The 12001-nt window shown below is 43.5% G+C and overlaps 1 protein-coding gene across 2 annotated transcripts in view; it reads right to left on the reverse strand.

Moving 5' to 3' along the window:
• Nucleotides 1-2849: 2849 nt before the first annotated feature.
• The window catches only part of LOC143942888 (uncharacterized), a 199022-nt gene continuing 189870 nt past the window's right edge, over nt 2850-12001 (reverse strand). Inside the window, exons 23-25 of one of the 2 annotated variants that reach the window (XM_077464293.1) lie at nt 10518-10574; nt 7566-7778; nt 2850-4967 (exon numbers count right to left, since the gene is read on the reverse strand). In XM_077464293.1, coding sequence (XP_077320419.1) covers nt 4801-4967; nt 7566-7778; nt 10518-10574 — 437 coding nt within the window. In that variant the 3' untranslated portion in view covers nt 2850-4800. The remainder of the gene's footprint in view (nt 4968-7565; nt 7779-10517; nt 10575-12001) is intronic. The other variant, XM_077464294.1, reaches the window with a different exon arrangement.

Below are 12001 nucleotides of genomic sequence, written 5' to 3' on the forward strand. Positions count from 1 at the left end.
TCTCTGCTGGGTCCCCGTAAATGCATTGCTTTTTTACTGCCATGAACCAATTTTAGTATTAAAAAGATTTGTACTCTTGGATGTTTGTTTGGTCCTCTCATTGGTCTGTATGTATGCGGATTCTCAACTCTAGGTTCTCCCTGTATCTAAGGGGTGTACCCAATTTCTGCTGAACTGGAGCCAGTGTGCCCAGTGACAAGTGTGCCCAGTGACAATTTCAGTGATCCCGTTTTTACCCAACAGGGGTTTAAACCCCCTCAGCACTCTAACCAAAGGGGAAACAATTTTAGGCTAGCTACAATTCACTACTAGCTAATGTTGTTAATACCTAGCTAGATGTTATGCGCCATGCTTTCCCGGTTTTCACCTCTCCCCTGTATTGTTTGTGTCAGTTCATCATCTCACCTGTAGTGGTTCAGATAGAGGTAGACTGGTTACCAGCCCCGTAACACAGCCCAGAAACAGGAGGAGGACCTTTCCATTCATCTTGTTCAGAATTATCCTTCACTGTAATGTGAAATATCTTCTTGCTGAAGCTTGGTGTGACACTCATCTTCTGGATCACCTTTTATACAGGTACCAGAGAAGATCTGACCAATCACGAGACAGGAAACCAAATTTCAAGTGTTACCTAAGTGGATGTGTATGGGAATTGGAAATGCATAATTATGTCATGTGTGACATTGTTGTTATTATTATATTCATATTATTATCTTGGTTTCCTGCTGTCCAACTTGTAATTGATTTTCATGGTATTCTGTCAATTGTCTTTAATGAGATTTTTTGTCAGGTTGTAAAGCCAGTGCTGGAAATATACAGTAGGTGAGGAAGATAAGTCTAAAGCCGGTGTTATAGTAAAAATTGTAATAGGCACACAGGCTGTGGCCCCTTACTGTATAAGCACATTCAAGTGTATAGTGTGCAATATAACAGTGTCTCTTACACTGCTGGTCAGCAGAGTAAAAATCAGTTCTATAATTGGTGTCAGAGGGAATAAAAATAAAGCATAGTCGCCAATATTTGTAAAGAATTAGGAGTGACACCCTAAAGGGATTAAAAAGAAAAACATGGTGTGGTAAGTGGGTTGCCTGTCTTAAAGGAACTGAGGAATGCATCATGCATAGTGTTCTGCCCACCACATACCTGTAGATATGGTGACATGGTGAAAAAACTGGACATGGTCAAGAATGTGGCTGTTGCCTCATGATGTATAGCTTGTACAATGTCACATTTTGTTTCATTATAGTTTAGATAAAATAGGGCCTGGAGGTACACAAAAAAGATTGTGGTATTTTGAGAAAAATAAGCCCCGCTGTTGGTGTCAGTGGCAGTGATAGTTACCCTCAGCATTGGTGCCAGAAGTAAACCTCAGCATGAGTTAGGACCAGCAATGATAACCCTCAGCAAATGTAAAGGCCAGCAATGATAATCCCCAGCAAGATCCCCAAACAAGTGTCAGGGCTAGCAATGATAAGCCCCAGCAGGTGTCAGGGCAAGAAATAACCTCCAGCAAGTGCCAGGGCAAGCAATAACCCCCAGCACAATATATCCCCATATCAGGAATTTATGTTAGCTGGAAGCCTTGGAGACCTGCGTGTGTGCATATATTTGAAGCACAGAGTAGTGGCTAGGAATGCGCTTGTGTGCAGGCATTCTCTTGTTCGTGCATGTTCTTCGTAGTGTGTGCTCAGATGTGTGTACATGCCCAGAGTCAGTGATGGCACCAGATGGTCTATTTAAGAGATGCTCTAAATCAGTATCAGCTGACTGGTCTTCAGATTGTTCTTTGTGTCCTGATCTGTGGCCTGCATAGGCTTCCTCTTACTGACCTGGTTCTCTAGGCCTAATTGGGGCTTCTGCTCTGTGTTGCTGCTTACCATTTCCTGACATCGGCTTCATCCATGACCCTGATTTGGTTTGTAATTCCGCACTGCGCTACCCACTCATTGCTGACCTTGGCTTGTTCTGTAACTCCAATATTGCCTCTGACTATAACCTAGTGTCTGCTCTGGACTACTCCAAGAATCAGCTACATTCTTCTATGGATACTTCTGTCACTGGCCTGCTGGGATCACTGGTGGACTCCAGTGATCCCAGCAGGCCAATGACAGAAGCAAAGTCCATTAAGACATGGATGAACCAGTTCTGGGTGGAGGAACTTGACTGGCCTGCACAGAGTCCTGACCTCAACCCCATAGAACACCTTTTGAGATTAATTAGAGCGGAGACTGCGGGCTAGGCCTTCTCATCCAAATCAGTGTCTGACCTCACAAATGCTCTTCTGGAAGAATGGTCAAACTTTCCCATAGACACACTCCTAAACCTTGTGGATGGCCTTTCCAGAAGAGTTGAAGCTGCTGTAGCTGCAAAGGGTGGGCCAATGCAATATTGAACCCTATGGACTAAGACTGGGATGCAAATAAAGTTCATGTTCATGTAAAGGCAGGCACCCCAATACTTTTGACACTATAGTGTATATTTTCTGGTACGTTTTCAATAATTTTTTATAGCATGGTCACAATTTTTTTTACTAACAGTGGCGACCACGTTCAGTAATCCCCACACTGACAGTATTTCAGTTTACTAGCCTATAGATGAGGTACCTGCATTCATTTTCTGTTTTAATTTCTTCCCTTTATTTTCACCTGATAATCCTCAGAATAGCACACTTCCTGTCCTAGAGTGACAATACTCATCACTCCACTGTATCTATGGAGAGAGCCATGGCTGTCACTAGGCTGGACTTTTAGCATGTTTGCCTTTGTTCATTTCTATTACAATTGAGGCGATGGAATTGGTAGCTAACAGAAGAAAGTTCAGACATTTCAAGAAAGACAAGGACACTACACTTCTGGCAAGATCAATAGGTATTTATTGTACTTACTTGTTCTTTAGCCTGAAAAATAATGCAGACACCACATCCAAGGACCGGTGAGCTGCAATGTCTTACATTTCTGTTCTTGGGTTCAGTTATGTTCAATTTTACAATTTAGGTATTTGCTGTAAGGGTTTGCAAGAACTTCTATAGTATACTTCAGCTTGATCTGTTTTAAATCAGCTGACAAATTCACAAAAATCTATAAACAAAAAATCAAAACGCATGTTTTATTTCCAATGCATATTTTTTTTGTTGCATGGCTTAGGAAACTGTAGCGCCCTGCTCCTGATGGGCAGACGCTATTCTTTTTTTTTTCAAATTTAATTGTCTGAAGCTGTAGTTTGTCTCAGACTAATTTCTCTAAAAGTTCTGGTTTCTGTACCAGTCCAGCTGGGTTGCACTGATTCCCACTTGACTGTAGGTGTCGCTGTCATTGTCGGTGGGTGAAGAACAGCAGCAGGCTGGATGCATTGAATGCCACCTCTTGCTCGGAAATAGTTCAGTGGGTGTGGTTTCCCTGCTTCTGCATTCTGGGAGAGGGTATTTAAGGTACCGACACCATTTTTATAGGTCTGTCTCCGGGTCCTTGTCTTGGGGTCCGCTATCCTGACCTCATGGCCCTCCTTGCCTGTAGCCTGTGTTGCATGGATCTGCGCCTCAGGGCCGGCTGGCCCGTGGCTTTGCAACTGAGAGTGTAGGCCCAGGAATGTCTTGGGGCCTGCTGATCCAGGGGTGGTCCTGTGCTGTCTTGCCTGTGGGGAGAAGCCAAGAAAACTGGAGGATCCAGGGGAGGACTTCTCAGGTGGAGGACCGAGCGCAAGGCGGTGTCTCTGGAGGAGCCTGGAAACTCAGTTGGAGTATGCAACCCAGATCAATATCTTTACAGTATCACCGGGTCGGCTGAAAGAATCTGGTACTGTATGGTAGTTTTTCCTAAAACTCTCAAAATCTCTAAGTTCAATTGAAAAGTCTGTGGCAGAGACTTTGTTGAGCATCTCATGGGCTGCTAGGTCCAGTGAGAGGGGCCTATCCGGTGATTGCTGGATCCAGTCTGTGGAGTTGTTTGTCCTCTGGATCTGACCAATACCTCTAACCCGCAAATACCAGGTGCCTGAACTCCCTTTATCCTCTGACCCTCTATTGAAGGACTGGGTCTTGTGTCTTTCTTTGTTGTTATCCCTAAATAAATCTTCAAAAAGGACTAAGTGTCGGATTTATCATCATTTGGGCTACTTTCCAACGGGAACCCCCCTAAGACGAAGAGGCGAGTAGGTGAGGTAACGTTAAGGCCGAATAAAACCAGCAGCTCCTTCGGGAGTTAGTGCTACAAAAGTTTGGTTCCAGAACTCAAAATTTGTGATTTTTCAGACTTTTGATCCTGCAGAAGATACTAACAACACTTTGTAAAGTTGCCCTCTACGTTTGTACATTTTTACAGTTTTTATTGGGAAATAAATCCAAATCAGACGTTAAAGACAAAGGTCTGACCATATTTACATAGAGCTGCGGTTCTTGAAAACTCCACTCGCTATAAAATCAAAATCATGAACCAGAAGACCAAGACTTTGTTTGATTTTTCTCATTGTCTTAGATCCACTATTGCAGTCTCTTTGCCATAAAAAGTGGTAGATACCTTCATAAAAGTCTTTCTTCAGCTTCTACAGAGACCAGTCTCCAAAAGCCATAGATCTATATTTACATTAATCGCAGTCATTCACAGTGAAAATTCATTTACAATCAGTTTGTATTGTACCCGGCTTAAGTACTAAAAATGATACAAGTCATTGTAAACAAACAAAAAAAGACTTCACAGATTGCCGATGTCATGCCAGCAGATAACGAGATCCCAAAATTCCACCGTAAGCATCAGACTTGATGTCCCAGGAGGGGCAAGTAGAAATTGTCAAAATTTCTTCAAACCTTCATCGCGTTTTGCGCTTTGTTCCCGGAGACGGAGGATATTGCCGGACTGGTGGCATGTCATAATGGCTGGGAATGTGACTGTTTTTAGGCGAGTCGTAATGGCTCATTGGGAGACTATTCCGGGGGGAACTGGTGGAAGCTGCTGCCGCACCTTTCAGGAAGCTATCTGGAATATGGAAAGAGAGGTGTTACTTTTTTATTTTTACTTTCGAATTACCTGTTCATTTTATTATTGTAGCCTATGAAATGCCAACAGACATACAATTTTACATCAGCTTGATGAATGAGAAGCTAAGAAAGGGGTCAGCACAGAGAGCGAATTTAGTTGCAAAGACTTCAATGTCTATGGAGTTTAACCACTTGCTTACTGGGCACCTGAACCCCCCCTCCTGCCCAGACCAATTTTCAGCTTTTAGCGCTGTCACTCTTTGAATGACAATTGCGCGGTCATACAATGTACCCAAATGAAATTTTTATAATTTTTTCCCCACACATATTGCTTTCTTTTGGTGGATATTAGATCACTGCTGGGTTTTTTATTTTTTGTTAAAAGACTTAAAAAAAGACAGATAAAAAAAATAAAAATACAAAAACAAACAGGTACATTTTCTCCTTCATTGATGTACGCTGATGAGGCTACACTGATGGGCCCCGATAGACTGCATTGATGTGTACTGATAAGGCGAAACTGATGGGCACTGATAAGGTGACCCTGATGTGCACTGATAAGGTGGCACTGATGGGCACTAATAGGCAGCACTGGTGGGCACTGAGGAGGTGGCACTGGTGGGCATTGGTAGGTGGCATTGGTGGGCACTGAGAGGTGGTACTGATGGGCGGCCCTGAAGGGCATTGAAGCACTGAAGGGCACTAATGGGTGGCACTTATAGGTGGCTCTGATAGCTGGCACTGATAGCTGGCAGTGATGGGCACTGATGGGTGGAAGTGATGGGCACTGATCAGCTCTGGTAAGCGACACTGATAGGCAGCACTGCTAGGTGGCACTGATTGGCACCACTGGTGGGCATTGATAAGTGGCACTTGTGGGCACTTATAGGTGGACCTGATTGCTGGCACTTACTGTGGGCACTAGCAGGTGGTACTGGTGGGCATATATGAGGCTCTTCTTCTTCGGGACCGATGTCCCTTCAAACAGAAGCCGGTGATCAGCTTTTTTTCTCCTCACGCTGTGAGTGTGACAAGAAAAAAAAAACGATTACCGATCTTCTGTTTACATCATGTGATCAGCTGTCAACTGATCACGTGGTAAGGGGCCGGGATGGACTGATTGACTCGCGTGAACACAGCGTGCATCACGCGCACCCTTCAGGGGAGCGTGGCGAGCCTGCAAAGTGGAAGACGTCAATAGATGTACTCCCGGCAAAGCCAAATGACGGCTACAGCGTGGATCTGAAGCAGTTAAAGTTTTGGAATCAGTGCTTTATATATACTGTACACTGTATGCACATGATATCAAGTTTGTGGTCTGCTATGCTGTGTTTACTATGCTTTGGTTTGTGAATGAGCAGGAAGCCTCAGAGCGCTTCCTATTCATTCATCTGTGCAGTTGAGGCTGTAGAGAAAGGGACTGATAAATCTATGTCTTCAGTCACTTTCAGCCCAGAAAGGGGGGGAGGGGGGCTGTCAGATAAGCTGTATGGGGCCCTGTGAATTGTAACAGAAGCCCTGAGTATAGTTCTGATTGTGATCAAGATACTGATCAGTACAGACACTAGAACTAGTAGCGTGGTGGACAATCTGGTGCTAACTGACACTGGCTGGGAGGGACACTAACTGACACTGATGCTAGTGACACTACTACAGTGATTAGTGATAATAATCCACACTGTCACTGTACTAATGACACTGGCTGGGTGACAGGTCAATCAAGGGGTTAAATTTGCCTAAATGTTTGCAAGTGTATATGTGCTACTTGCACTCACACAGAATCTGACTAACTTCTCTCACTGAATGAAAATAGCTCAGGAGGAAGAAATCAGACAAATCCTGTGGGTTCTGTTTACAAACACACAGAGGTCTGGTCTGTGATTGGCCACAGCCAATCAGCAAGTATACAGCCAAAATCATTGTCTGTAACCTGCTGACAGGCTTGTGCTGTGGCCAATCACAGCACAGATCAGCAGGGGGCATGATCAACACGTCTGAAAACCAGGGAGTAAGCTGTGACATACCCTTACGGTGTTTGGCTTGGAGCTGCGGCCTACCCTCAGTAAATGTACTGTGGGCAGAAAGCAAGTGGTTAATACACTTTTTTTTAATGCAAGCTGTGTTGGGTACCCCAATCCAACCTGGTATCAGCCTCTTGCAGTGCACTGTACTGCAGAACTCAGACTGGGGGAGAGGCAAAGTAGCATAAGGAGCCAATCAGTTGGGTTGCAGTAGTCCCATCCTAACAAGGATCATGCTGATAACAGAATAAAAGAAAGAAAATATAACTGGTCTACTGTTTCTCCTTTCTTAGTTATTTGTTCAGCCTTAAAGTTCAGCTCTGGGAAACTTAAAAATGATCCCTTGAAGTGAGGCTGCCCCAACCTGCAGGGGTTAATTGCTTGTTCAGGCCTTGGGGACATAGAAAAGAAGACTTTCTTACCGGATCCTCCGCTCTGCTAGACTGGTCCCATTTAACCATTGCAGGGTGGGTGCAGCCCCACTGCAAGGGATGATTTTTATGTTTCCCTGGGCTGTTAAATATTACAGACCTCAAATAGGCCCTGGATAAACAGAACTTTTCTTAGACTCTTACCTTGATCTTGGGAGTCCACCTGGTACATGGCATCTTCATCAAATAGTCCAATTTCGGCATATGACATTTCTCGGTGCACTGGGGACTTCATCTCCATGTAATTTCCCTCTGAGGTTCTAGGCATCGTCATGGGGAGATCTTTAATGGTCGCATATGGGTTCTCACTGTTCAGGGAGCTGTTACTTAAGCTAAGAGCAGAATCTTTCACATAATCTGTAGAAAACAAAAAGATTGATTTTTATTAGTCTAAGCTGGTTTTTCCAACCAGGGTTCTGTGGAATCCACAAAAGGTTGCTCTAAAAGTTGCTAGGGGGTTCTTTGACCAATTTCTACCTCTGAGAAAACCCCCACTAAAACTTGTCTGTAAAAGGAACAATCTTCCCACCTAAAAAGGAGCATTCTTCTCAATAACCACCAATGAAGGAGGGCCTTTCTCTTACTTATCACCATTGTAAAGTGTCCCTTCTCTTACGGACCACCAATGTAAGAGGACCCTTCTCTTGCTAACCACCATTTTAAAGGGGTTCTTCTCCCACTGATCATCAATGTAAGAGGCAATTTTTTACTGGCCACCCAATAGGGGGCAATTCAACAACCTCCAATGCTTAGCTGGACACACACTGCTTGAATTTTGGCTGATTCCTGTTGGCTTGGCCTAAATTTGAGCAGTGTATTTTGCTTCCAGTACCACAATTGACATTTGTCTAAAGGGCCTGCCAGAAAATGGTTGGCAGAACAGCACCTACATCCAATCATTTGCAGGTACCTAAAAAAAAGTGCTGGCTGCACTCCAATTCTGGCTGTACTCCAATTAGTTGCAGGCACTGCAAGACGGTGCTTATAGGGGATTCACAGTTCTTGTGATATATCTTCTCCTGTGTAGGTGTCCCTTCCCATGTGTAAGGGCATATACACAGGGGAAAGATCAGCCTTGTTGTCTGAGTGGTTGTGTAAGGATCGGTATCAAGATGTGATCTGTTATGTCGACGAGCAACCCTTGAGCGGGTCCTGATTCCGCTTTCCACGTGTATGCAATTATCTACAGAATGAGACTTTGTTTAAAGCAGAGCTCTACCCAAATGGGGATGTTTCACTTTAAGGTCTCATCTTCACTAAATGGTACTTTTTTTTGTGGGGGGGAGCAGGTATCTGGTTTTGACAGGTACCCGCTCCCACTTCCACTCAGATTGCCAAGTTCTCCTCTCCCTCTCGCTGTAATTTTCTGGGACACATCACAGGTCCAAGAAGACTGTGGAACCATTCACAATACGCACCGCCACTCGTGCATGCACAGTGGGCACCTGGCTGTGAAGCCACAAGTTGTCACAGCCAGGTGCCCACAGTTGAGATGCCAGGGATGGTGCAGCAAGGGAAGGAATGGCTCAGGTGAGCATAGCACTGGATCCTGGGACGGGCGAGTGGCTTTTTATTAAAAGGCAGCAGCTAAATTTTTTGGAGCTACTGATTTTTAATAAACACAAAATTGACAGGAGTGTCTCTTTTAAATAAGGTATGGGCAGCACCAAATGAGGTGGAAGAGCGCAGCCAGTCACACTACAGCCAAATCTATTGTATAGCTAGGAAAAGACTATGTTATGTTAAAGATGTCAAGTTATTGAGTGCAAACAATCTATGCAGTAAACCTAGCTCTGATGGAAGATAATTTTCCTGGTTTGAATTTCTTGTGGCGTGAATAAAGTATATGATCACTGGGTGTATTCATAGAGTATTCAGAAGAACTGGGAGTTGGCCATGTTTACCCTTCGGGTTAAGAAGAAGTGTAACTATACAGTAAGAAGTGTCATCAAGGTAACCCTTGAGGTTATGAGTACAGTGTGTAAGAAACTAGAATCAGAAGAGCGCAAACATATATCTATACTAGGACAATAACTGAATAAAATGCAAAAACCATGTATAATTTAAAAAAAAAGGAGCGGACTTGATGGACCACTTGGTCCTTTTTTTGCCATAATTTTTTTCATTTAAGGAGTAGAAGCCAGCTAAGAGTGGAAGCTGGTGGTAAATGAAAAAGGCCCTGGTAGTGAGGGAACAGGTGGTACACCATGTTCCCCACTTAGTGGCTGGGGCTTCATATTGGAGCCCACTGTGGTACAGGGCCTGCCTAAAGACTGAGCATGAGATCACAGAATGCAAGGCCTTGCGGAGTGAAGTACGGTGGTTTCCCTGTGTGCCTACAGGAGGAACATATACAGAAGGTGCAGATGTGAGACAAGCTGGTGGAGTTGAGTCCATACTCCGTATTACTTTTTTGAAATGCTACAGAGTCTATTGTCAGGTTAGGTAAGAATAGGCCTAGCTGCTGGCTGAAGAAGAGATGTGATCCTATTGTAAGTGTATGTGGGTCTCTGGGTGGTGTTAAGTGGTCCCTTGCCTGAAAACATTAATGCCCACACAAATCAACTATAATGCCGCGTATACACATTCGGTTTTTTTCAACAACAAAAATTCTAGGGGAGCTTATTGTCGGAAATTCCGACCATGCGTAGGCTCCATCGGACATTTTCCATCGGAATTTCCGACAAACAAAATTTGAGATCTTGTGTACACAATTCCAAAGCACAAAATTCCACGCATGCTCGGAATCAAGCAGGAGAGCCACACTGGCTATTGAACTTCAATTTTCTCAGCTCGTCGTATGTCACCGCGTTCTTGACGTTAGGAATTTCCGACAAGATTTGTGTGTATGCAAGACAAGTTTGAGCCAACATCCATCGGAAAAAAAACATGTATTTTATTGTCGGAATGTGCGATCGCGTGTACGCGGCATAACAGTGTAGAGTTGACATGGCTTGAGGTTTCCCAAAGGCCCCTAGGGGTGCATTGCTAACATATGCTATGCAGCAATAGCTGCCCCGTTGAAGTCAAACACAACACAGTTCTCTCTCTGATTCACACTGTTGTGTATTTCATTGTTAATTACGGGATACTCACCATTTCCTTTGTTATAGTAAACCCCAGCACTGTAACTTCTATCCATGCAATGCCTCCCTGCAATCAGAATAGTATATTATTATGTACTCTGACAAGTGCCTAGGCTCCTGATCTTTATTTTAGAACATTTTTATTTTAGTTTATGGGCTGCTTTTGAGGCTAGTTCAAAATAGAATGCTTCTAATGGAAAGATAATCACTTAAAATCTGTCACACTGCAGTTGCATAAGATTTTATATGCCTTTTAAGAGTATCTCCACTTCTGTTGAGAGAAAAGAAAGAAAAAAAAAAACATTCCCCTCTGGGTGATCTATGTACATTGCAAGCATTTTAACAAACTTTCTTGCGGATTCCTACCTTTTGTTATTTCGAAGAATAACAATGTGAATGGGACTTATTAATCAGCTGCTGCACTCGCAAAGCTCTAATGAAGAAAATGGCAGAGTCTGCCTTCCTGTAGATGTGATTAACCTTTGGGAGTATCTCACCAAAAATTTCATTTTTGTTGCAGGGGATGCCCAAAATCTGACTTATATTAGTGCAGGCTTCTGGGAAAAATCTGTAAGCCAATCACACAAACAGGAAATGACATTCTGGGGGGGGCGTTCTGTATATCATTTGTGTACAGAACACCTCCAGGTTGCCATATTGCATTGTACAGAAAATCACAGAGCTGCAGATTGAAAAGGAAAGGTCATTTTTAATAACATACAATTACAATATTACTTTTTTCTGTTTGCCATTATTTTCCATGAAAGTGAAGGTACCCTTTAACATAATTCAGGTATGTTATTTACTTTTGCAAGCCCCCCTAGGATAACAATGAACTTTGGTACCCATATTTTCCATAAGTGACACTTTAAAAGCCCCTTCAGGTCATCAGTTTATAGGTAATAGTGAATAATGGGCCTAGAATAATGGCTCTCACTCTGGCATGTGCAGCGATATGTACAATGTGTATCACATTCAACGTTTTTTTTTTTTTTGCAAAAGCGACCCCTGATGTCCCACCTGCCCTCTAATTAAGCTAATGTGCCCAGGACCCAGAAGTGTTTTACATAGGACTTCTGGAAAGGGAGATTAGATGTTCGCTTTCCCCTCCACCCAACTGCACCCTCCATGCTGGTCCTGGGTCCATCAATGGGCATGCAGAGCCTGGGAAACATGGCATGGATGTGCACAGGGGAGGAAGGAATCGCCACATATTGGGGGGGGGGGGGTGTAAATCTGACAGTCAACAGTGTGCTTGTGAGATTTACATACAGCAGCTACCGGAGTTTGTGTAAAACCTCCCTTTGCCACCAACATACAGCATACGGCAGAGGAAGTATATCTACGGTGCATCCAGAAAGTATTGAAGGGGCTTCACTTTTTACAACCTTATTCCAAAATGGATTAAATTCATTATTTCCTAAAAATTCTACAAACAATACCCCATAATGACAACGTGAAATAAGTTTCTTTGTAACCTTTGCCAATTTATTA

The sequence above is a fragment of the Lithobates pipiens genome, unplaced genomic scaffold (genome assembly GCF_037356315.1).
Source record: "Lithobates pipiens isolate NorthernLeopardFrog02 unplaced genomic scaffold, aLitPip1_a1.2 Scaffold_30, whole genome shotgun sequence".
NCBI classification, from domain to species: domain Eukaryota; kingdom Metazoa; phylum Chordata; class Amphibia; order Anura; family Ranidae; genus Lithobates; species Lithobates pipiens.